Source organism: Hippocampus bargibanti, linkage group LG12 (assembly GCF_051943395.1).
Source record: "Hippocampus bargibanti isolate YZ-2025 linkage group LG12, ASM5194339v1, whole genome shotgun sequence".
Taxonomy (NCBI): domain Eukaryota; kingdom Metazoa; phylum Chordata; class Actinopteri; order Syngnathiformes; family Syngnathidae; genus Hippocampus; species Hippocampus bargibanti.
In genome coordinates, this window is record NC_142745.1 from 5,216,528 (window position 1) to 5,242,784 (window position 26,257).

The 26,257-nt window shown below is 41.5% G+C and overlaps 1 protein-coding gene across 1 annotated transcript in view; it reads left to right on the forward strand.

The window, feature by feature from the left end:
- The first annotated feature begins 2,958 nt into the window (after positions 1 to 2,958).
- The window catches only part of cacna1da (calcium voltage-gated channel subunit alpha1 Da), a 55,683-nt gene continuing 32,384 nt past the window's right edge, over positions 2,959 to 26,257 (forward strand). The window contains 13 exon segments of the mRNA XM_089011014.1: positions 2,959 to 3,234; positions 5,292 to 5,745; positions 6,503 to 6,608; positions 18,183 to 18,322; positions 19,291 to 19,463; positions 19,798 to 19,950; positions 20,407 to 20,603; positions 20,904 to 21,007; positions 22,609 to 22,778; positions 24,169 to 24,243; positions 25,222 to 25,309; positions 25,530 to 25,556; positions 26,064 to 26,224. Of these exon segments, the coding sequence (XP_088867140.1) occupies positions 5,423 to 5,745; positions 6,503 to 6,608; positions 18,183 to 18,322; positions 19,291 to 19,463; positions 19,798 to 19,950; positions 20,407 to 20,603; positions 20,904 to 21,007; positions 22,609 to 22,778; positions 24,169 to 24,243; positions 25,222 to 25,309; positions 25,530 to 25,556; positions 26,064 to 26,224 (1,717 nt within the window). The 5' untranslated portion in view covers positions 2,959 to 3,234; positions 5,292 to 5,422.

Below are 26,257 nucleotides of genomic sequence, written 5' to 3' on the forward strand. Positions count from 1 at the left end.
ATATGTATATTATGTAATCTATCTCTACCAGCAATGTTTAGGAACAAGAAGAAAAAAATAAGGTTAGTTTTTTTTATGATCATACATTAAACACGTAGCCACCTGTTGCAGAGTATATAATAACAAAACAGAGTATGTCATATGTCAATTATAAACAGGTCCAAAAGTCATGCTAGAGAAGTCAATTTGCATGTAAATTGATCATCTTTATTTTAGTATACATGCATGACTGTTTACATTTTATACGCACACACACACACACGCGCACACACACACACACACACACACACACACACACACACACACACACACACACACACACACACACACACACACACACACACACACACACACACACACACACACACACACACACACACACACACACACATCCTGCGGCATGTAAATTTTCTCCTTGCGTTCATAGAAATAGTATCGTAATAAGCAGTACTATCGATATAACCGATATCGATATAACCAATATCGATATAACGAGACTTTACTGTATATATCGTCTCAGTGCAGCAGTGGCGCCCTGTACAGCTCATTTAATCTTCCTCGTGAACAAAATATGTCGACATACAGGATATGCAATGAATGTAAGTATGGCTTCAGCTACAGTGTGTGTAAATACTGTATATATATATCTATATATATATCTATATATATAGATATATATATAGATATATAGATTAAATGAGCTGTACAGGGCGCCACTGCTGCACTGAGACGAATGGCATCCTCGGTCCCCGGGGGGGCCACTGCGCCCTCTGTCTGTGTTTTTACTCCCTTTGAAGTGAGAATAACTGCATTGCGCTGTAATACTCTGGATTACAGATGGACTTTGAGCGCATCTGCAGGGGATGGGGTAAACACTGGCTCACATAGTGTTTTAAGCAGTTGTTTTTGCTCAATTTTCATTATTCTTACTCGTGTCAAATTCATCATATATGACGAATGTGTAGTATAATATATTATACTACACAATACAATCTACATGACCAGAAAGGAGAATTCCATAACACTGTTTGAATGTGTTACTATTCACATCCATTTGTTTCCTTACATAAAGCGTGTCATTAGCTGCTCGCAGAGAGAAAGCTACCATATGTCTTTCTTTTTGCTCTCTACATAATTTTAGGATCTTATTACAATCTTTTCTCTAATGTCAACATATAAAAATCACACTGTTACTCTCTTTATAGTAATTTTTTTGGTACCTTCCTCAATGAACTTAGTACAACAATAAATTATCATGTTTCAATAAGAGTGCAAACAATCACATTGTATTCATCACACACAAAAGAAGCACTGTACGCATAGGTAAATAATTTACGTAGATTCTAGAAGAGACCATTACCCTGAGCAGACAGGTAAGTTGATACCTCGGCATCACGATTGTCAAAGGGTTGTTTTCCTCAACTTCCTGAGAGTCCCTCACCAGGCCCCAAAGAAAGAGGATGTGTGTTTTGTGCTCCGTGTTGTCAGCTAGGACAAACAGGTGAACTGTCCTCAGCTGCTTCATTTCGCCCGGTAGGATCATCTTGTATCATCTTGCTCACTCTGCATCCAGTTTGTTTAATATGTCTGCTATCAGTTTTGGCAGTCTTTATATTTTTTCATCTAATTATGTTTATAACATTATGGATCACCATTTTTGCCAGCGGAAAAAAAACAGAAGGTCAATTCCTGATTCATCATACACACCATAATCCACCGTAGGGTTTTCTGGAGAGTTAAATGTCATGGTACACTGTGGTCTTTTAATTCTGCCAAAATAAAGGTTGGGTCACTTTTGTCAAGATTGATCAAGACATTTGTCAAAACTCAAAATTAACCTACATGCGTCACATTCTGTAGGTGAAGTAAGCAGGATTGGAGCAGATGCCATTCAATAAAGGTTTTGCGTTCTTGCCCGTTCTTACGTGCTTGTGTTCTTGTGAAATCTCATCAGTTCTGGCCCAAGTATTGTTGTAGTTCAAAGTAGGAATAATCTAAGTAATCACAGAATACCCACATGTTATGATTGTCAGCTAGCTTAAAACAAACATACTTTGGACGGATGTTTGTGACTGTTAGCATTTCGCGCCCCGACGATATCAATATATCAGTCACGTTCCAATTTACAGAGACTTGTGTTCTTAGGAAGAACTTTCTCACTATGTTTTACTGAAAATCGTATTTGGATAAATATGTATGACACCATCTAGTGGTCGACATTGAAATTACACTCATATGCGAGCAAATAAAATCCGAATATTGAAAAATATGGAACTGAATGTTGCCACGTTTTGGGTTGCTCTGGGATGTGTTGCCCATCACGGAAATGTGTGTTGCTGCCTCCTGGTGGTCGCCGGGTACTTCCTCTGGTTAGCACTCTCCATCCTGAGCCCTTGGTCTTGGCTGTTTGGAGGCTACTCAGTGAAGTTTGTGTGGTTCCCTTGTGTCTTCGCTGGTATGAGTAATGTTATGCTTTTCAAGCATTGCCCATGGTGGTCAGAAGGCACGTTTTTAGAACGCTGGCTACATATGTAACTGTGGTTCTTTGAGTCCCGAATGACCACCATATTGTCACATCACGTGTGTTCGCACGAGTGGGTTCTTGGGGCTCGTCTTCCAGGTGTCACAGACTTTTATACACAATCAGAGTGACCATAGAATCTCTCATAATGTGTTGGTGTGCATGCTCGACCGACGCGTGCGCGAGAGGATTATTATGACGTGCTACGTGTTTTTCAACCACCGCCCCTGGTGGTCATTCAAAACTCATGGTACAACTCATCGTACAGTACCATACTTACCTGTATAGCCATTGTCATTAGCTTGATTAAAAACAATATGTCACCTGTCAAGTTTTCCTGGCTTGCGGAGACTGCATGTATTTAGCGATTTACGTATTGTGTCAGTGTCAGGTTTTCTGGCTGCTGTGGGATGAAGGGGGTAGGGGGGGGTGTTTGAACCGAGAGGCTGTGACGAGCACACGCAGCCAGTGGACGTGGATGCTCTGTTTGGTTGGCCGCATCTCTCCATGGACACCATCGCAGAGCGTCATTAGTGCTCAGTCTCTACGTATCTCTCTCCTGTGTGCTGCTTCTCACCACCGGAGCCGATGAATTTCAAAGCGTCGTTGGAGAGGAAACAGCCAGCCCTCGTAAGCGTTGGAGCGGCGATACCGAGCGGCTAAAGACTGATGTTTAACCCCCCCTAACAACCCCCCCAAAAGAACGAAAAAAGGTCTGGTGAGCTCTTCTCCCGTCAGAATGTAGCTTCTTTAGCATAGCATCGTTTTTCTGCTTTCATGTGCATGAAGTGGATGGTTGGGATTGTATTGTTTTGTTCGTTCGCTACTGTGTGTTTTTTTAAACCACAACAAAGACAACAGCTCATATTGATAGCCAATTTCCCCTCGACGTGTGTACGTGGACATGGATGAGCTTCACCGTCATGTCATTGTCGTTATACCTAGTTTAATGGCCAGACGAGATACCTTTGGTCATTTTATACACGTACAAACACACACCCAGGTTGGCTGTTGTCATGTGGAGTCCACCTTATGGTCTCCTATAATTTATGTGACACGTATTAATTACGCACGTGTGTTGCTTTTTATTTTTATTTTTACAATATTTGTCCTACCTTGTCACGCTCCAAGGATGAACGAGACACTCGTTTTTATCTAACAATGAACGTGAACACGCACAAACGACGCTGTCGATGCGGTGCAGTAATGTTTCATGTGAATGCCGCCTTTTGCATGTTTGTCCCATGAACGCAACATGCAGCACAAATGGTGATTTGACGTTCATTGTGAGTTGTGTAATTTGACATGACATGCGAGTGCTCCCCTGTAGATTGAGGAAGGAGAGCTTCCAGGCAATGTGACCTTTTTCTTTTCCTTGCTCTGCTCAGGGGCCTGTTTAGAGTTGAAGGACTTGGTAACACAAACGAGGTGACCAAGAGAATGGTTTATTTCCCTGTTTGAATTAAGCCGTGTCATTTGCTTCAGTTTAAAGATATTTTCTGAATCTTTCTACAATTCATTTATTTATTTGAAATAGCTCAACAGTATTTGTAGTTTTTTTTTTCCAATGTAAAATATTACCTCTGGAATATATTTCTGGCTTGGAAGTACAAACCTCAGGTTGAATGTTTCCATCATTGCTCTTATTGCAACATTTAAATGGGCAACATGTTTTGGCAAGGTTACAATCACATGATAAAATTAACATGAAAATGATTAAGTTCATGTTTTTATTCATTACACTTACTGCTTGCTTTTATAAAGGTTTTTTTCTCCATTTGCAGCACTGTTGTTGGTGAAAGCAGTGCAGATCAGCTAGTGCCAATAGATCAGCTAGTGCCAATAGAAAATTATGAGCTTTATTTAATTGAATTTCCTACCCCAGGCAATTTGTGGTGCACACATAACTCATATATCATTGCCATTATAGTTTAAAATGGTTCCTTGCTGATGGTCCTAGGACATACTGTACTTTATCAACAAACAAGCATTCACCCTGTAATTCACACCTAAAGACAACATTGTTTTTTTCCGTACCCTTAATGTCCATTTTTTGGTAGATGTAAAACACAACTCATATAGACATGCAACAAAGGAGGGCCTGAGCTCAGATTAAAACCCAGATTGTCTCAACTATGAGGCAGACGTGGATGCCAGTTATTTATTGCCCTGCTCCAGAAACTGTCAACAAACACGTTATAAATCTAAACGAGAAAGGTACTCAACAGAGTGCAGACCGCTTCCGTTTAAATAATTGTAATCTGCATTTGACCATGAACAAGTCTGGCCAAATAGAAATTTTAAAACATTTTTTTCTAAGACATGTATGTTGTCATGTATGTTACCTCCCAGCAATATGTGCAAATGTACACAAAAAAAGAGTCATAAAAGTGCGTGAATGTCCTTTGGACAGATCATACAAAATTGTAGCCGTGCAAGTCACGATAGCCATACGTACTTTTTGTGGTGTTATTCTCACGAACTTCATTAGCTTTTTATTCATAGACAACGCTGCTGCATTTGAGTGTTAAAAAACTACATTTTTATGGTAGCACTAGTGTTGACACATTTGTTTCGACTTTGGTTAGCATTCCTGCGCCATGGTGGACTTTCAGGCATACCTCGGGCATTTCGTTTGACATGCGCCTGACGCTCCTTGCATGTTGCGGAAAACAGTGTAAATCCAAGCAGCAGAATGATTCATTGAACACATTATCATCTTTATTATTGTTTCCATCATCGATGCCGATGAATTCCATTTTTCTTACAGAGGCAAACTATGCCAGCAGCACCAGAGTCACTCTCCCTGGTGACTTGCCAGCTCATTGGTCAGACTCCCGTCTCCGTCCACACTGGCAGATCCATGCCACTGGATGCCCCTCACGGAGCCGCACCCACACCATGAGCGCCAGCGGGCCTACCCCAGACCCAGCCCCAACAGCCCCAGAAGCCCCTCCAACCTCGACACCGGCCCCGGCTCCAGCACCTGCTCCGACCCCGGTTCCCGCACTCGCGGCGCCGGCCGCTCCGCCTGCTCCGCCGGTCCCACCTGCCCCGTCATCCTCAACCATCCCGGTGGGTGCGTTGGCACAGAAGAAGCGGCAGCAGTATGCCAAAAGCAAGAAACAGGGCAGTAACGCCAACAGCAGGCCGCCACGGGCTCTGTTCTGCCTCAACCTCAACAATCCCATACGCAGGGCCTGCATCAGCCTGGTGGAGTGGAAGTATCCTTTTCTGCCTGCCTACTTTTTGAACTATATGTTTGACATTTAAAATATACCGTATTTTCCGGTGTATAAGACCCACCCAAAAGCCTTGATTTTCTTCAAAAGATGATCCTGCACCTTATACGCATTTGCACCTTATATGTGAAGTCTTATTGAGCAACAAAGGTTCTCGCCAATACTGTCAGCAGCCACTGACTCCATATCTTTAAACTGAAGCAAATGACACGGCTTAATTCAAACAGGGAAATAAACAATTTTCAGAATCTCTTGGTCACCTCAAGTAGTGCATAACCACAGCCTCTACTGTAGTGCCTTAAAATGCGGTGTGCCCTATATTTGGAATTAAAAAAAAATATATTTATATATTATATTTGGAAAACCTTCTTTATTCATTGAAGATGCGCCTTATAATCCAATGTACATTATATATGGAAAAAGTTTGAAAATACACCATTCATTGGGGGTGCGCCTTATACTCCAGTGCGCCTTCTACACCGGAAAATACAATACATTCACCGGACAAAATATTGGGTGTATCTTCACAGTTTTCTTCAGGGCTGCCTTTTCACATTACTCAGCTTTGATTGACAATGCCAATATATACAGATCCAAAGTTTTTCGCAAGCACACTGGTATTTTTATGTCATTTTTTTTTACTATTGTGACTGTTAGTTAAAAATAACATTGGCAATGATGCTGTTTGGCTATTGGCTATTGTATTTTGTCTCTTGTTTCCTTAACATCCGTTTTCCAGGCCATTTGATATCTTTATACTAATTGCGATATTTGCCAACTGTATGGCCTTAGCTGTCTATGTTCCTTTTCCCGAAGACGATTCCAACTCCACAAACCACGACCTGGTGAGTAGCCCGTATCGATTAAATTTCAGTCACGCTGTTACCTGTACAGTATATGCTCTCAGAAATTGGGCTAAGGATGCTGTAGGGCAGGGGTGTGAAAGTCATTTTTTGCCACGGGCCACATTGTAGTTATGGTTTCCTCTCGAGGGCCGTTATGAATTTGGGGAACACATTAGAATGTTTAAATCCCTTCAAATCTTACATATAGAGCACCCAGCAAAATTCGTTTTCAAATCTGAAGTCAAGAATAATGACTTTTATTGTGGTTGACATCCAAAAATATGAAATTTTGGCTCTGATTTTAGCAATCATCATGGAATTTAACAAGTTTGATTTGCTTTCGCGGGCCGAAAAAATGATATGGTGGGCCGGATTTGGCCCGCGGGCCTTGACTTTGACACCTGTGCTGTAGGGAATTCCTTATTGAGGAAAGCGTTTCTCTTCTAATTCGTGTTGTCAGTTTTGGTGTGATTGTATACTTTGTGATGCGGGCGTTTCGAGAGCTGAAGCGTGAGAAAGAGAACAGTCACCCAGGCTGGTTTACCTTGCAGCAGCTTACTCAGCTTCACTGATGGCACTTTGTCACACTATGCTCACCTTTGGAGAAGTGCGGGAAGGCTCTTCACATACACACACACACACACACACACACACACACACACACACACACACACACACACACACACACACACACACACACACACACACACACACACACACACACACACACACACACACACACACACACGCACACAAGCACGAGTGTTTGTCTCACGCGGGGTTGTCAACCTACCTGCCGTGTGACTCAGACTTTGGCAGCATGATGGTGCCGCTTCTAATAGTTTTCTAGCCTTGAAACAGCATATGCAGAGTGGAGGAAAACTACAAAGCATATTTCATACTTTTGCTTAATTTTTCATCATCTTACAGTTTCCGCTTCTTCTTGTTGCTCCATGTCAGAGTGGTAGCGTGCTAAGCCGAACGGCCCAGTCCGCCCTCCAAAAGGCAGACCAAGACCTCAAAACGTGCTTCTTAAACCGCCAATTTAGTTGTTGTGCTCAATGATGTGTAAGAAGCTTAGACGACACTTGGAAAGTTCTTGAAAGGTTTAAATGAGGGCAGGGGCATCTGAGATGAAGGCTACCTGCCAGCTATTAAGACCAGAGGGAGGCTTCTTGTGTCTGTTACGTCGCTGAACCCGCTGTGACAAGATCCACTACGGCTTTGGTGTACTGAAGAGAAGCGAGGTGTGTTGTTTCCTTCAATTTTCACCTCCCACTGGTTGACCTCAGGCTGTTTGTTTACCCAGTGGTGTTGCATCAGGGGAATGTGGGCCAAGGACATTACCTAATGTATGGAGTGTGATATACAATATCTTGTCAGCTTGTACCTTTGTAGGGAATGGATGGTGCCTCGTTGTACATGACAGTGAAGCCATCTCAGATGTGATGGTTGCAGTGACTTTTTCCTGAAAAATGTAGAACAGAAATTACTGGCACAATGCATAGATAGACAGATAATTTGAAATTAAAAAAGGAAAAGCACCAATGCACATGCCTGATACCACAATTTCTTTTTTATTTTTATTGATCGAATAGCAAAATTTCCTGAATTGACTGTCGGAAAATTCACTTCAGCTAATTCAATGCTTCATATTGAGTATTTTTCAAGATTCTGATTGTTCTGAAGACTTGTTTCCAGGCCCGTTGAGCAGATTAATGATGACCCAAATACCCTCCGTCTCCATTTAAAAGGACCTGCGTTCATATCGTTCAACTTCCCCTCGCTGATGCCACGTTGCGCTTCTTCCGATGGAAAATTGGCTGAAACTGAATCAACTGCTGCTTGCCGTCAAGTAGTGCACTCTATATTGCCTCCGTCACTTCATTACGAGATGAGTGTTTATTTCCCAGTCTTTATTCAGCCAAGACCCCCATTGAACAATGGGAAAAGTTCACAGACCCCACCAAACAAAAATATATATAATTGATTTTCAAATGGACTTACTATGTATAAAATCTACTGCTGTATAATTTAAACACAAAGATGATGCACGCAAAGTAAGCCATGACTGTTGTATTAGAGAAAGGTGGAAAAGCACATTCAATTGGATTTGCCTTTATTAGTGTCGCAGTGGAGAAATTTACATTTCACAGCATGAGAAGTAAGGGGAAAGGAAGAAGTAGAAAAACAAAATACAGGACCTGCTGTAAAGGCAGCCACTCTCGCGGCGCCATCTTGAAGTCAAAACAAAAAAAAACTAAATAAATACTATGACACAACACAAAACAAAGACAGACAGTCATTCAATCTTACGCACCCCCAGCACCCTCTTTGTTTTATGAAGCAGTTCTAGATGAAAGAGGAGACGATCAACGCATCCTTTTCACCAGAAGATCAGGGATGTCATGGTGAAATGTGCACGTCTGCTACAAGCTAAATATTGACAGCATACACAAAACTGTAGCATCCATTGATGAAAAGAGACTGTCTCACGTAAATCCGCTTCAATTCCAAGCCGCGACAGTTCCACAATGTTCACGATACATCTATGCCATACTGTGGACAGGTGAAAAAAAGATTTGTAATTGCTAAACATTTTTCAGACACATTAAGTGAAGTTGAATAATTTACCACGGCCGGTGATCTCTAATCTCACCTCACCGATGTCACGCAATGCAATACGTTTTTTACTCTTCACATTGCAATTGCAAAAAAAAACCAAAAAGAAATATATGTTGCAGGGGTGACATGGTTTAAATGCATCTCACAACCATTCCGTTGCACCCCATATAATATTACTGACTAGCACATGACAGCGATTGAAGTGAATGAACGCAGATTGTCAGTTTTCCATCCCGCACGTGTGACTATACCCCATCTTGTGAACATCTTGTTAGTTTATAGGCCCGAATGTCATCTGACACCAATGTCATGCTGATAAACATGCACCCCAAGTCAAGAGCACCATGTGTGAGAATGAGATAAGATACTTTGAGCAAACGCTGTCCTAGCCTTTCATGACAGATGCGATTTGAAAACACGCAACCCTATAAAGCCTTTTTGATTTTGACTCATTTTTACTCCCATCACACTCCCAGCATTGCGCGCTAATGTATGTTTGTGAGAACATATTCAAAATGTCGCGGCTCAAACCTTTCTTGAGTGGGATTTCATGGGGTGCTCCATCCCCCCCACCACATTCCAAAAACATGCATGGCGGGTTAATGGAACACTCTAAATTTTTTAGGGTGACCCCCCCATGCTGCCCAAAGACAACTGTGAAAGGTTCTAGCACGTCCACAACCCTTGTGAGGCGAAGCGGATTAGAAATTGGATGGGTGGCATCAAATACTGCGGTAATGGTAGCATGGAATCAAGTGTGGCACATGATTGAAATAGTCTTAGGTAATGGATGGTTTGGTAGTGATAATTATTTCATTGTTTCCTCTGCAGTCTCAGCAGAGACCGCATTAATGTAAGTTTTGCTTTCCTTTACAAATCCGTGCCACTTGCAATTTTGCTCGGCCTCTGTTGTTGTTGTCCTTTGATTTACGTCTCTTTAAACACCCCGCCTGTAGCGACTTGCCCATTTCAGCAGCATTTCAGTGCTTGCGCAGGACTTTATTTTAATTCTGCCGTGTCAACTAAACTAAATAAACGAGGGATAATGCAGCAGAGGCTGAACAGTGAGAGCAGGTGCGGCGGCGGCTAGGTTAGATGTTCTGCTCCGCATCCTCGCAGGTCGAACCAGCCATGCTACGAAACCTGAAGGGAGAAGGTGGGAGGCCTGATGAACAAAGCGAGGATCACATTACATGGTACCTTGAGACAAAATGTGATGTGCTGTAACTTTTCATTACAATTGACTTACGGACCTGTCAGTTGCAATTAGACATTTTCTGTCAAAAACAAGGAAGTCTGTCAGGCTTTATAATATAAGAATGTACTGAAATGAATCTACGATTTTATACATTTTCCATCAGAGCATTATAATTATCTCTGGATTGTGTCATATGTGTGTTTGCGTACCAGGCAGCAATATGAAGCTACTGCATAGCTGCTGCTAAGGATCATCGTAAAGTCTGTCAGTCTTGTCAGAGCGCGACCTGGTTAAATGTAGCAGCTCTTTATAAATAGACAGCAGCTTCCTCCTCTGGCAGAACGCAGGACAAAAGATGGAGGTCCTGCGACCATCAGTAGGCACACGTGAGCAACAGGACCTAAGGACGAATAGACATAGGGATGAAGATGACAACAATGTTTGTTCGGTCAATTTAGCCCCTATACTGTATAGCAGGGGTGTCAAAGTCATTTTTTGCCGCGGGCCACATTGTAGTTATGGTTTCCTCTCGAGGGCCGTTATGAATTTGGGGAACCCGTTAGAATGTTTAAATCCCTTCAAATATTACATATAGAGCACACAGCAAATTAATGAATAACTCGTTTTCAAATCTGAAGTCAAGAATAATGACTTTTATTGTGGTTGACATCCAAAAATATGAAATTTTGGCTCAGATTTTAGCAATCATCATGGAATTTAACAGGTTTGATTTGCTTTCGCGGGCTGAAAAAAATGACGTGGTGGGCCGGATTTGGCCCGCGGGCCTTGACTTTGACACCTGTGCTGTATAGTAAGAAGGACGTACCACCAAGCCATCTTTCACATGACTGTCCTCTTAAGACTTTGCTTCTCAAGGGGGCAGAGAAATAGTCTTCAAGCCTCCTTCATTTTAAGGTTATATCTGGCTTATCTATCTGCAACTCGAAACTGCGGGCGGTCCCTGACGAAGGTAGCTGAGCCAAACAATGACCTTTTCATGCTGAATGTGATTAATGCGTTTCACCCATTGTAAGGCAGCGGCATGCGGCCAGCTCATCGCATCGTGGTTTCATGTGGTCTTTACCAGTATGACTGTTATTGCATAACCGGGGAGCCGCAGAGTTATTTATTTTAACGGGGACAAAAAGGACAAAAGCATAGCAAGACGGAGATGTCCTCATTCGAGCCAGGATAGTGTTTATGACACCACTACAGCACTCTCAGTTGTTTCCATTTTGGTAAATGTTTGTCAAGGCCTTTTTTTGCTACGGTTTGTTCAATTGAATTTAAGTCTTCAAGCTGAGTGGTAACACATTGATTCAAGGGATCTACCTATTAAATAGTTTATTTATTTATTTATCTATTTATATACCATGCTTGACAATGTAAATCCCATTTTGGAATCTACAAATATAAGGCAAGTCTTATTTACTGCACTATTTTTTTTGTCTGCCTTGTTTCAAAATGCAGTTAATCGATAGAATTTGGATGTATTCAGTCATTATTGCCCAAAGCTTTACCTATTTTATTTTTTAAAAATCAGAGATAAAAATAACCTATGTGTTTTTGTTTGTTTGTTGCTTAAAAAAACATTTCACGACTGTGGGTCTCTTGTTAGCGCAGCTGATGACATGTGTTTCCACATGAGAGGTGTTGTGTCGGCGGGGAGTCGTGTCGGTTTCACAAACGTGTGTGTGTCGAACATAGGGGTTGTCTAATGGCTAATGGTTGGTGCGAGTAACGACGTCTCCAGACTCCCATCGAGATGATGCTTCAAGTCTGTGTTTAGTCACTTAACGTAGCTGCTCATTTGCTGCTCACACTGGCACTGTCCCCGCTAGTTATCATGAACGTGTGTGATTCTCTCTTTGTGTGTGTGTGTGCGTGTGTTTGTGTGTGTGTGTGAGTGCGCGCGTGTATGCATGAGGAGAAGAGGGAGAGGACAAGCAAGAGCGAGTGCAAAGAGAGTTGAAGCTTTTGTGAGGATGCCGAACGTCATTGCGGCCATGTTCATGTGCGCTGAGACTACGTCAAACAGGCCTTCGTAAAAGGGAAAGGCAGACTTTTTAAAGAACACGCTCACTTTAGTTGAGCAGACGCAGCAAAAAGAATATTTCAGCGCGGTTAATTATTTAATACATGTCCTTAGTTGTTGAAGTGGAGCCGCTGTATTGCCACTCGAATATTTAAGGAACAACTCCTGGTAGCGTACAAAAATGTTCCAAGGGGCACTAGTAAAAATTTGACGCACAATATCCAGGAAATTTATCTTGTTGTTGCATACCTGTCAACGTATACGTTTTTCCCGTATTTTAGATGTTTTTTTTTTTTAATATAATTTAAAATAATGTACGGCGTACTACAACTGTTATACGGAATTGATCTTACAAAGACTATTTTGGCTCAAAAAAAAAAAAAAAAAAAATATATATATATATATATATATATATATATATATATATATATATATATATATATATATATATATATATATATACACAGTAAAGTCTCGTTATATCGATATTCAAGGGAGTCCGAAAAAATATCGATATAACCGGGACTATCGATATATCCGACCCTGTTTGCATGTAATTTTCTCCGTGCGTGCATAGAAATAGTATCGATATAACCGGGACTATCGATATATCCGATATCGATATAACGAGACTTTACTGTATATATATATATATATATATATATATATATATATATATATATATTGCTTCACACGGTCAGATTGATCATAATAATAATAATTATAATTATAATCCATTTTGTTTTCAAGCGCCTTTCAAAGCTCTCAAGGACATTCTACAGTCACAGACAAGCATAGAAAAAGACAGATACAATAATAAATAAAATACAATTACGAATAGAAACAAGAGATAAAGCTACACAGAAAATGCGATTTTAAATAGGAAAAGCATAACGCGCACGGTAAACAGTCTGCATTTCTGCTTGTGTTAGCGTTTTTTAATATTTTAAATAATTTACGGTGTACAACAACTATTATACAGGAATTGTAATCACTTTTAAGGGCTATTAGCCAAGGTTGACAGGTATGTTGTTGGGCAACAAATTGGACAATCCTAAAACAATCCTACCTTATGGACTTTTTCATTTTGGTTTTGGTCATTTTTCATTTGAGTCCAAATTCCAGATTGTAATAAAATATCTTGCAAAAGGCATTATGACTGATGTAAATAATTTTTTGTTGGATCTCTGGCACTGTCTAAATACTGTATGTTGTTGTGTTGACTTGAGTCAGCTAATACGTGAACAAACATAAACAAATGTTTGGATTTGCAGTGTACACCTATCCAGCGAGAAATATCTTCTCACCAGTGTGGGCATCGTTACGCACTGAAAATAACAAAACACGAGAGCGAGACACTCTAATACACACACACATGCACACTCACGCACACACACACACGCACACACACACATACGCACGCACATACACACGCACACACACACACACACACACACACACACACACACACACATATCGTTGGGAGTACTGGTGAGCGAGTGCACTCGCTGGCTATTTTAGTGCCCTTGGCAGTCTTTGCGATGAGAACGTTGCGAAGGTTATAACATGTCACTGAAGTATATTCAAATAAATTCACGTTTTTGTTTCCTTTTAAGGTTCACGTGATACTGTGGGTAGTATACTGGAGTTGACCTGCTATTGAAACCATATTTGGCAGACTCCTAGCCCACCCCCACAGCTCTCACTTCAGCACACGCAAACACACACGCACTCACACACACACACACACACACACACACACACACACACACACACACATACACACACTAACACGTATACACACACAAATGTAGCAAATGCTCTTATACCCCCTACACGAGAAGCCGTATATGCTGTGTGCTTGACAAGCATATTGGTCCCACTATACGGAATGAGCTAATCATGTGATACCCGGATGCTGTCAAACCTTTTTATGAGCATGCGCAGAATAAATGTTTGTTGAGTTCCCAGACCAATGATTGACACGGCTGTGCATTATTATTCTCTCGTGAGTATTAGCAATCGCTACGAAAAACTACTATCTTGGTTACTGTTTAAAACGCTAGGACTGCTGCCAGAATGTCTAGCGCAACAGGAGGAAATCGGAAAACCTGGATAAAACCCACACAGACACGGAGAGAATATGCACACTCCACATGGATCAAACACATGAAAAGAACCGTGACCAAAAAAAGTGTCAATTTCCAGTCCTGTGCTCTTTGTCATTAAAGGTGCCCTGATGTCGGGTCACAAGAACACTTGCGCACAGGCTTTTGTCTGAATTGTCATGCAGTGTCATTGCCCCCAAAGTGACCATCACCGTTTTATGTACGTAGTCTGCCAGAAACTCCACGGTGTCTCACGAGCCCCGCGGATAATATCGTCTGCACGGTTAAAAGCTTTGCATTAGTGCTGTCCGCCTGGCTCAGTCGCATGTGTCGTTAGTTATGTAGCAGAATGCATAGTTCAGCCAATTATCATCCGTTGTCATATGGTCAGCTGCGCTGCGTGAAGTGCGTGAGTTGTGCCTGCAGGCACAGAGGCCCACCGTGCCTTTTCAACAGCCGTCGAATGCGAATGTGGAACATCATACCTCAGTCTATTGCACTGCAGGACGTAAACGTACATGTGTGACGGGTGTCACAACAGTGACTGTCTTCATCTCCACGATGCTGCCGTCTTAATAAGACCAGACGCGTGGATGTGTCTTTTTATTTCTTTTATTTCTGCAACACAGTATGGCAGAAGGGATGGGTGAAGTCGCATGGGTTTCGTCTTGTGATTAACTGCGCAACAGAAAAGCACTATGAAGCCAACGTGCTTCAAAGTTCCACTCGACAAAACGTGAATTAAATAATGACACAAAAAGTAATCTGAACTCGAAATGAATAAGGGAACTAATTAGATAACACTAGACAGTATAAAAGGGGAAACAAAATAAGATATTGTCATGAAAATGCGCGTTAATCCAGACCATCAGAGAATTGTGACTCACCATGAATTTCGTCCAGATTGTTCTGGAAACTATGGGCGGAACTTGGTGCCACACTGTGCGCCGTTGCGTCACTTCCATCATAATTTAATAATCTAGTGCACAACTCCGTTACACATGTCAAAACAGGAGAGTCACTCAACTGTATTTTTTTTTCAAAAGCAAATAAAGATAATCTCACAAATAACTGAGCATGTTCATAGATCCCAACATATCAGAGTACATCATTGGAGAGCGCAAATAAACGAAGATGACTCAGAGATATTTATGTTCATTTCAAAGGCCTCGTTCCGCTCTCTCGTTCTCTGTTTTTCCCTGGCCGTCTTTCCTCTGCTTCCTGTTTGCAGCTGACTGTGTTGATGAACAAATTTACTGGTCATTAACTGAGAAGGAGATGGCAATCACATGCTATTATATTTTACACATTTTCATTGGCATACACCTCCTGCTGAATTATGATTAAGATGTACAATTGTCTCCATAGTGTCAATTAAAATGATCATTGTAACAACTCAATTGTTCTAGCCGACACGGTAAAACTGTTAGCAGAAGTGGAGAATTTGAGAGACAAAGAAATATTTTTCACAGAAGGCTGTGCTGTAGCTGATCTTCAAACAAAATATAATATGCAGGATATAATAATAATAAATAATTGCTTTAAATAATTTGGGATTTAGTTATAGGCAGAAAAAACATTTCAACATCCATTTTTAAAATAAAAAAATATAGCGCAATAAGAAGTGCTGTATTGTCACTGCTGAATTTGAGGCTTCAAACGCAGGCTCTGTCATGGATAGAAAAAGCCTCAAGCTTTTCTCAACCTTTTACTTCAGCAACAAAGAGGCCCGTTTCTCTTATTCTGGCCTAAGTGCTCCTTCTAATCTACAGTAAACTGTTGGGAAAACGAGCCCCGCAGCACTCATCGCTCATGCATTTTGTGCCGTCCGCTGAGAACACTCAACAGCAGTTTCAAGAGTCCCAAGAGAGAGAGAGTGTGTGTGTGGTTTGCTTGCATTTTGTATTGGCTTGATATTAAAGCCTTCATATATTTTTGCTGCCACAGCATTCAAACTGCCCGTGGCCCTGAATAGGGACATTTCCAGTCGCTGAGCCTCAGAATAGTGTTGAAGTGTAAAGTGTGACATATATCAACTCATTCTCTGCCAGGCATGTGCAAAACTGTGTCCGCTCCAGTGCCAGGGTTTTTGTCATTGTCACTCGAATTCCAGGACCCACAGAATTTTGAATTTTAGGACTACATAAACATTCAATGCAGCGTAACAAACCTTAGATTAAAGGTTTTCTGATTCTGATTCAGATAGACTCTCTTCTTTCATCAAAAAAGAGTTAAAAGGAACTTGAAATTAGGGTGACTGTACAAAATACAATGCAATACATACAAATTGGTTTATATAGGGATTTTACAACCAGATGAAGCTGGAGCAAAGTGCTAACATGGAAAACGGGAAATGCTGCCCATTGTGGAAAGGAAAAAAAAACATTGCCCAAGGCCATGGCCAGCGCTTTATAATCACCCAAACAAGAAAAACTAAAACCGGAACAAATTCGTGAATTGCGCTCTACGTGAGTTAACGATAACAGGTGGTGTGCAGTGTCATGCATAAAGTATGGAAGTAGCCCGTCTCGAATTTCATGGCAGCTGGGAAGGTGCCGACAATGTCAAACAGCTGAGTCACCTGTGGAGTGTCCACAGCAATTGCTTGGTGATGCGCATTGTATTTATTTATCTATTTATTCAGTTGTGTATGTATTCGTGTGTTTATTTGTCTATTTATTTAAGACACAGCCAATAGTCTCTCTGTACAGGTTACGCTGTTTGTGTTGAAACGTTTATTTCAAGCATGACGTTGTTGCTATTGATTAGCCTAAGCTTGCCCAAGACAAAGCTTAAATATGAAACGTTTAATTCTCTTCTCTTTAATTCTGACTTTTCTCAGCCTGGGCACTTTGCAAACCCTCGGTAAAAAACACGTCACATGATTCACGTAATTAATTTGGTCAGTCGTATCGCAAGTCACGTGTAGCATTGCATGCACTAGTAATCTTCATCGTATGGTCATCGCAGATGGAGATGGGGAAGAGTAAATGGGACGATGAGGGGGTGCGGTGGGGGTTATACCGCGTTGTTTGTAGCTTTGCAGCACTGTTATGTGTTATTCACATACATTTCGAAGCCCATGGGACACTTCATTGGGTACGCCAAGCTAACGAGTGACATGCTCTAATGGAAAAGGACTGTATGGGCAGTATTTAATCACACTAGATAATATGTACTGTATTTTTGTTATATGCTGTATATGTGTATGTTCTCTTTGGATCGGCAGCACAATGCGTTCAATGAAATGTTTTAATGTAGAGGTGCAATGATTAATGGGTATACTCAAAAACAGTAACTGACTTGATGACCGAAAAGTAAAACAAAACAAAAGAGCGTAGTCATGGTTAGTCATAGATGACATTTTACTCCCAACAAGAATTTTTCGTCATGTTGGCCCCGTTTTGAACAAAACCGTCGGAAACTGAGTACCATTTATATTGTAAATTTTCAAAAATTGGGCCTCTTTAAAAAATAAAACCCTCATGATGGTTGATGTGCTTTTCTGTTTTTCGTGTGTGTGTGTGTGTGTGTGTGTGTGTGTGTGTGTGTGTGTGTGTGTGTGTGTGTGTGTGTGTGTGTGTGTTTGTGTATATGCGTGCGTGCAGGAGACAGTCGAGTATGCCTTCCTCATCATTTTCACAATTGAAACGTTTCTGAAGATTATCGCTTATGGTTTGGTGATGCATCAAAATGCCTACGTGAGAAACGGTTGGAACATGCTGGATTTCGTCATTGTCGTCATTGGGTGAGTGCCCAACTTTATTGACATGCTTCTTTTTTTCTGAAACAATTACCAGAATTTCGTTTGTGGATTCAACAATGCCTCACACGTTTGGTGTTAGGATTTGCACTTTGACAGTGGTCGTTTAACAGTGCCCAAGTTAAAAGATGCTTAAGCATCGGCTCCGAGTGGCCTAGTGCTAATAGAGCCCCTCATACGCCCACATTATATGACCCAGAAAAGACAGAGAGAATAAATCACAGCTTTATCACCACTGGTATGAGTCACCGTCGCTCCATATGCCATCTCTCCTCTGACGTTCCCTCCCATCTTCACTTCCTCACTTCCTGTCTTTCACTTGCCATTTCCTATCATGGACTACTTTGTCTTAATCAGCGACCACTTCCATTTTTCACTCAAATGTCCCCACACCCCAGCTGATCCTGTCCTACCCGCCAACCAATTTTGCACTTTGTTATCTTCATCTTGCAATCTTCTGAGCCCTCCATCTTCCTTCCCCTTCTCTCATCTTGTGACAACCTCTCCTCTAATATGCACAGTCCACTGGATAGCTGGGTCACATTTCAGTCTGTTCGAGCCACGCAAGGCTGATCTGGCGTACAGTCACAAGTGAAGATGGCCGCTCTGCCGTCAAATGCCACTCATGCCACGCAGTGACACATAGATAGATAAGGCGGCCTGTGTTGGATGTCAACATTTCAAAAGATCAGCGTCTTTCTCCCCAAATTGCAGACAGTAGGCTTAAAATATAAAACAGTCATGTTACTCTGGAGGCAGTCTTAGCAGGATTCTTCTGCAGTTGTCGGGATGAAAATCAATGCTCTTCTCCGTGAGGGCTGATTTGGACTGAGACGGATTCCTCTCATAAAACAAGTTCAAGACTTCAAATGTCATTTGGTTTTCGTTGCTGTTTAAATAAATGTAGATCCACCGATTTTTAGTACTGATTGCATGTGTGTTCTTGCTGGCAGCCTCTTCAGTGTTGTCTTGGAGATTCTGACCAAAGACGAGAAGGCAGACGGTGAGGGAGAGGAACACCACCCGTCCATGCACGGGCATGGCGGTAAACCCGGTGGATTTGACGTGAAAGCCCTTCGAGCCTTCCGTGTGCTGCGTCCCCTGCGGTTGGTCTCAGGAGTACCCAGTAAGTATCACGTTTTTCAGACTTGCAACACGGTCACAGCTCGTTGCCGTTAAACTACCAAATAACTAGTGATGGGTCCAGATGGTGTCGGTATACCTTGATTATTTATTTATTTATTTAGTTCGTTATATATTTTTGGGCATCATTCATTCGCTAAGAAAAGAGAGCTATTGGTGTAATCACTCCAAACACTTTAATTTTTTGTATTTCCAGTGTATGGGCCATAAATCAGTAACCATTCTGATTTCCGATACAGATGCAAGTGGCCCACAAAAAGTGCACTTAAAATCCATGTTTCAGTCCTCTATATGTGTTTTTTTTTCTCTTTGCTTAGGTTTACAAGTGGTGTTGAACTCCATCATTAAAGCCATGGTCCCTCTCCTTCATATTGCCCTCCTGGTCTTGTTTGTCATCATAATCTATGCTATTATTGGCCTGGAGCTTTTCATTGGTAAAATGCACGCAACCTGCTACCTTCCGGGGTCAGGTATGTAACATGTGATTTTTTTTTTTTGACTTGATGACCTAATAATTGATTTAATGGCTATTTAGCTATCTGCAAACAAAACATAAACACCTAATTGAGTATGTTGGCAAACCGCTGCAATACATTACGAGGTCTGCCATATTGGATGTGGCAGATCTGCAAGTAAATGGATATTATATCTAATATAGGAGAAGTGTCTTTATATGAAATATAGTAGAAGTGTCTTTCTATATAATATAGTAGAAGTGCCTTTCTACTCCCAAGAAATCTGATTTTGACTGTAAAATGTCTGGTACCAGTAGTCCATTAGTAAGGCATCTTCATCAATTGCTCTACTTTGCCACATCCGGTATGGACTCCGAACTCAGTGAAGTGGATTTGTAGTCTATGTATTTAACCATAAAAAGCGTGTGTTTGGTCCTGATCGATAGTTCATCTGACCTCTTTATCGCGTAGACATCATAGCAGAGGAGGATGCCGCTCCATGTGCGATCTCAGGGCACGGGCGGCAATGCCCCATCAATGGCACCGAATGCAGAGAAGGCTGGCAAGGACCCAACGGCGGCATCACCAACTTCGACAACTTCTTATTTGCCATGCTGACGGTATTTCAGTGCATCACCATGGAAGGCTGGACGGACGTGCTCTACTGGGTGAGTGCCTCGGCTAACCTGCCGTGTTGACTGTCGCGCGGCTTCAGCCCAAATGTCAACTCGGATCACACGTGTGACATGCTGATGACGAGGCAGCTGATAATTTCCAAAGGCATCTCATATGATTGACGATGCATGCTTGAGAAGAGTTGACAACTTGTCTTAGAATGGAACGCATTATCTGTGAAACGAATACTTCTAACTTGTGCCAGGCCTCGTTTGAACGTGTCGTCTGATTTCCCTCTCTTTTCACTCCTTTCTTCTCTTATCTTTTTTCTGCGACAACGCACACTCCTCCAGATGAATGATGCTATGGGCTTTGAGCTTCCATGGGTGTACTTTGTCAGTCTCGTGATCTTCGGCTCCTTTTTCGTTCTTAACCTGGTTTTGGGTGTGTTGAGCGGGTAAGCACCTTCCTCCATTCTGTGTTTGTGTCTGTTTTATTGGCTTCTGGATCCCTCAGGTTAACGATGCCATAGGATGGGAAACGCCCTGGATTTACTTCGTTAGCCTGATCATACTCGGCTCCTTTTTTGTACTCAACCTAGTGTTGGGTGTGCTTAGTGGGTAAGAGGCTAAGGTGTGCGGTGGAATGTGCTTTGCAGTGTGCTCTTGTTTGCTTGATGTGTGCGGACAAAAACCAAATATCTTCTTAATAATCCTGAGAGGTTCGGAATCCTTTTGTTTATTGTGTGAAGTACTATTAATTCAGCGGTTTCTTGAGAATTGTCTTCCCCCTTTCAAATACAGTAAAGTCTCGTTATATCGATATCGGTTATACTGATAATACTGCTAATTACTATACTATTTTCCTTTCCCGTGCACATTTCTAGTCTTTTTATGTATAATTAGTTCAGTTTAGTACGATTCATGGTTATTACGATAATCCGCTATGTTTATATCGATACAAAAGATACTTAAGGTAAATCGATATTTGCTTAGGGGTTTCTATACAGTACTACCATTATCGAAATCTGTATCGGTCGCGCCGTTGGTTGACTTGCCATTAATTCATTCCAGTCTTTATCAAATGAAAAATTGCACTGGTAATTAAAAATAGCACTGTGGATAGTATTATACTTGATAAAAACACAACATAATCACCCAATTAAATAGATTCTAAAGAATTAAACAGTTTTTTGCATTACTTATTACCATGCAGGCCTTTGTCCTTGTAGTGTATTTCAACCCTTGTTGGCGTCACACACTTGGGTCCTTCTTTTTTTGGCAGCTGCAAAGTGAGCATTTCCTTCCCCTCCTTCTTCCACTCCAGTCAAAGCGCCCAACCCTCGAGAGAGCCAAATTAATCGTATCCCTTGCCTTTCAGCACTCTCTGCGCTCCTAAGCTTGCTCAAACCTCAGTTTGCTTTCCCCGGCAGCGTCGAATGGGGATGATGTCTTATTACAGCAGAATTAATGCAGCACGAATGTTGACCAGCCAGCAAAGCCAAGTTAACATAATCCAAACCTTTGACACAATTGCTGCCGTCTTACAAGTCTCTTTCGAGAAAGATTCTTGGAAACTAGCATTGGATGACACATTTTGCCTCCATCTCAGTTACAATTTGTGCACTTTGAGATGAAGCAGCGCTTTTCTTGCATCTATAAATTGAGATTCCCACACCATTGTCGCATGACTCTGGAAACTATCTGTCTATCTCAATTTCCTACTCTTCACGATGAGGATGTTGTCATGCCGATGAGGATGTTGTCATGCCGGATGCTTACACTAATAAAGTATCTAAATATAGTGCAGTGCTCTTTATAAGGTATACATCTCCCTCCAGTGGCTTTGGATGAGAAAACTGAAATTTTCGAAAGGTTGGGTTTGCATGATAGATGAAAAAAAAGCGTAGCCACTAACAAATCCTCTTATTGGTGATGAGTCACTGGAGAAGGGTTGATTAATTTGTTTTCATAGTGTGAAAAATTCTGTTCAATGTAGACTTTGCGTTGCAATTTTACTAATCTTTGTGCATGATTGATCCCTTGGTTATGCCTTCAGAGAGTTCTCCAAAGAAAGGGAAAAGGCCAAAGCTCGCGGAGACTTCCAGAAGCTGCGTGAGAAGCAGCAGCTGGAGGAGGACCTGAAGGGTTACCTGGACTGGATCACTCAGGCTGAAGATATCGACCCCGACAATGAAGACGAGGCGGATGAGGAGTGTAAACGCAACCGTAAGCACATTCTTTGAATCGACCACATGCAGGCCGCACTGTCTAAAGCAGAAAACCCTTCAAAAAGTACTTTCTGATCTTCCCTGTCGACGTATTCAAAGTGGAACGCACTGCGACTGCCGCTGGAGTGCATCTGAGAAACAGAAGAGAAAAAACATTTTACTTGAGCAGTATACGAAACTCTTAATCCAAATCCGCTTTATATAAGCAGCACACATGGAACACCAGCCGATTCACCTTGTACTTGAAATTTATGATCATTCTCCCTCAAAAATACAAACTATCATTACTGAAGTTGATTTTAAAAAAAAACATCATACACCATCAACTCCTCATACACCTTTGCTGGGTGAGTGCTTTAGAGCACCTCATTGGCGTGCGCACATCATGCAGAGAAAGATAACTTTTTTTGGGCCGAGGGTTCATAGCCACTTTAGAGCGCCTCATCGTTGTGGCGTGGAAAGGCCCCACTACAACCTGACAGGTTATTCCAATTGACAGGGATTTAAAGCCAATGCACTGTATTTTCACAGCTCAAACATGTAGTTATATGTAGATGTTAAGAAAGACATAAAACACAGTCTATTTTTCATCTGGTAGTTGCGGTGCAATATTTTAAATGACATTTGATAGTTTCAACGCGTCCGAGGGAATGGCTTGATTTTTCATGATTTTAAAGCAAACATGCAAGTACAATACAACGGAAAGTACAATAGCATAACGTGCTAAAATAAAAGTAAACTAAACTAAATTGAAAATTTTAGCAAATACAATGGCCCCTTGTCTCGATAATTTTAACTCATTCACTGCCCGAAGTGCAAAAATGTGTCCCCTCCAGTATCAAGGTTTTTGTCAATGTCACTTCAATTCCAGGATCCACAGAATATTGAGTTTACCCACAGAATAGTGAGGGACCAATTCTCCCTCATTTCCTTTACATCTGATGGCCTGGTTGTCGGAATATTTCTCCATTTGTTTTTTGTTGGCGAAATCCTCAATTCTGACAAACCTGATGTCATCTCCCTACCCAACCCCTAAATAGACATGTTGTTAAATGCATTCATTTGCAGTGGAACATGTTAGTATCGGGTCACTTCTACTGCAGGCGCTTCTTTTGATCAACACTGACCACTCAGCATCACCTCTACCACCACCGCCACCATCACCTCCACCATGTTCTGCTTTCCTCAGCCCTCTCTTGTGGATCCTGCTGCTCTTTGTCACTGTCGGATTTTTTGCAATTTGGAATACGGTTGTTGTCCAGTGTTGCCTGTCTGCTCTGACCCCGTTTTGATAGCAGCGCATTCTCCTCCCCGACCTCTCTCCCTCCTTATCCCTCTGCTGTGCCATTGTGTCCTGATGCATGGCCTTGCATGCATTGCACATGAAGGGGTGACTCTGGCTGACCTTACTGAGAAGAAGAAAGGAAGGTTTGGGTGGTTCAGCCAGTCGTCCGACACTCATGGTAAATCCTACGCTCCCCAACCTTTTTGTACTCATGCTTGAGCGTGTGTGTGTGTGTCCTAATGTAATACCTCCTCACTGCTTTATGTATTGTTAGTGTGTGAGTGTGTGTATTGCGACACAGTTTTTGTTTACCCTATAAAAGGAAGTGTTATCATTTTCACAATAAAGGGTTCTTAAATACAGAATAAATTACAAAAAAAGAAATACCTGACAGGATCGCGACACCGACCCGTTCCTCCCCTCACGCCTCTCAGTGTGAATGTAAGAAACAAGGCTAAACCCAGATCACTGCTCCAGCAAGTAGCACTAGTTCCAGAGCCGAGAGCTTTTCGACCACTCAGGAATCAAAGGCAACACGTCCGTATAAGCTGGGCGGCTTCACGTACGAACACAGACACAAACGCACACCTCGATGCTTTATAAGACCGCTCACACACCTAATCAACACCGCATACCAATATGCGATTGGAGCATTTAAGGGTTTTACCTCTTTTCCCGCCTTTTTCTTTATGGTCATAACTGTAGAGTGCACCACTTAAATCATCCCTCATTTAAAATATCACCTCGATTTTTTTTTTTCCCCCAATTAATATAAAATCCTTCAAATTTGTTCTTATTGTGCCTGCGGTCTACTTGACTGAATTCCTAGGACATGTGCAAGTAACAGAAAACATCTTTTTTTTTAGATGAAGTTAAATCCACCTCATCGCTGCCTTTTCTTGTTGTCGTTCTTCTTTGTTTCGTGCTATAAGTACCGTATATGTATTATTCCAAGTGTATTTACTGTATTTACCGCATTTTAAGGCACACCTACCTAAAACCCTTTTTTTTTTTTTTCAAAAGCTGACCATACGCCTTATAATCCAGTGTGCATTATATATTGGAAACATTTTTTTTTTTAAGACATCATCGAAAGTGCGCCGTATAGTCTGGAAAATGCGGTATGTTGACCGGTCTCCTTACTTTGGGTCTGCAGCGAGTGTTCCGGCCAGCGAAACCGAATCTGTGAACACAGAGAATCAAAATGGGGAGGATGAGAAGACGCCATGCTGCGGACCTTTGTGGTGAGTGTGTGCCGCACTCTTCAGACACTCGTTTCCCAAAATATTAATCCCACGTGAGTTGCTGTTCTCCAATATTTTTTGTTTTCATGAAAAACGGCTGATTAAGATCCACTCCTTTCTGCTCTTTTATATTTCTCCTTTTTTCTGCTGTACACTTGTTTTGACCTTTCTTTTTAATTGTATTTGAAATCTGTCACACCTTTCATCTTCTTTCTTTCAGTCAAAAAATTTCAAAGTCAAAGTTCAGGTGAGTATCTTTCTTTGCATGCTAAATTACAAAAGCCTCAGTGGCACTCTTATGACTCTTCTCAATGTTTTATTTGAACCACATCACCGTGGCAGCTTGTACCAGAGAGTATTATAATCTAGAGACAATTTAGACAGTTAAATCCATGTATTTAACTGTTCAATTTGCCATAGTGCAAATGCATTTACCCCCACCTAGGCCAAACAATCCAAGATTGGCTCAACTCGCGTATTTCTATCACCATACGCCAGAATACGTAGATAATTTGCCGCTGACTTTAACCATCTAATATTATTTACCGAGAAATTAAGGCAGATGTAAACTCTTTTAAATTCACTGTAGGAAGTGGAGACAATGATTGCATACATTTACTGGATGTGATTGGACGGATACTTCTTTCACCTATGACCGTCGCACCTAAACTTAAATACAACACACTTGATTTTATACAACATCTTGTCACAGAGGAAAAACATCCAAAATAACATTGACTGCTCTGCCCCGCAGTCGGCGCTGGCGCCGCTGGAACAGGTTCTGTCGAAGAAAGTGCCGGTTGGCTGTCAAATCGGTGCCCTTCTATTGGCTGGTCATCATTCTGGTTTTCCTCAACACCCTCACAATATCGTCGGAGCACTATAACCAGCCTTTGTGGCTGACACAAGTGCAAGGTACACACAACATATCATGGCAATATTTAATCA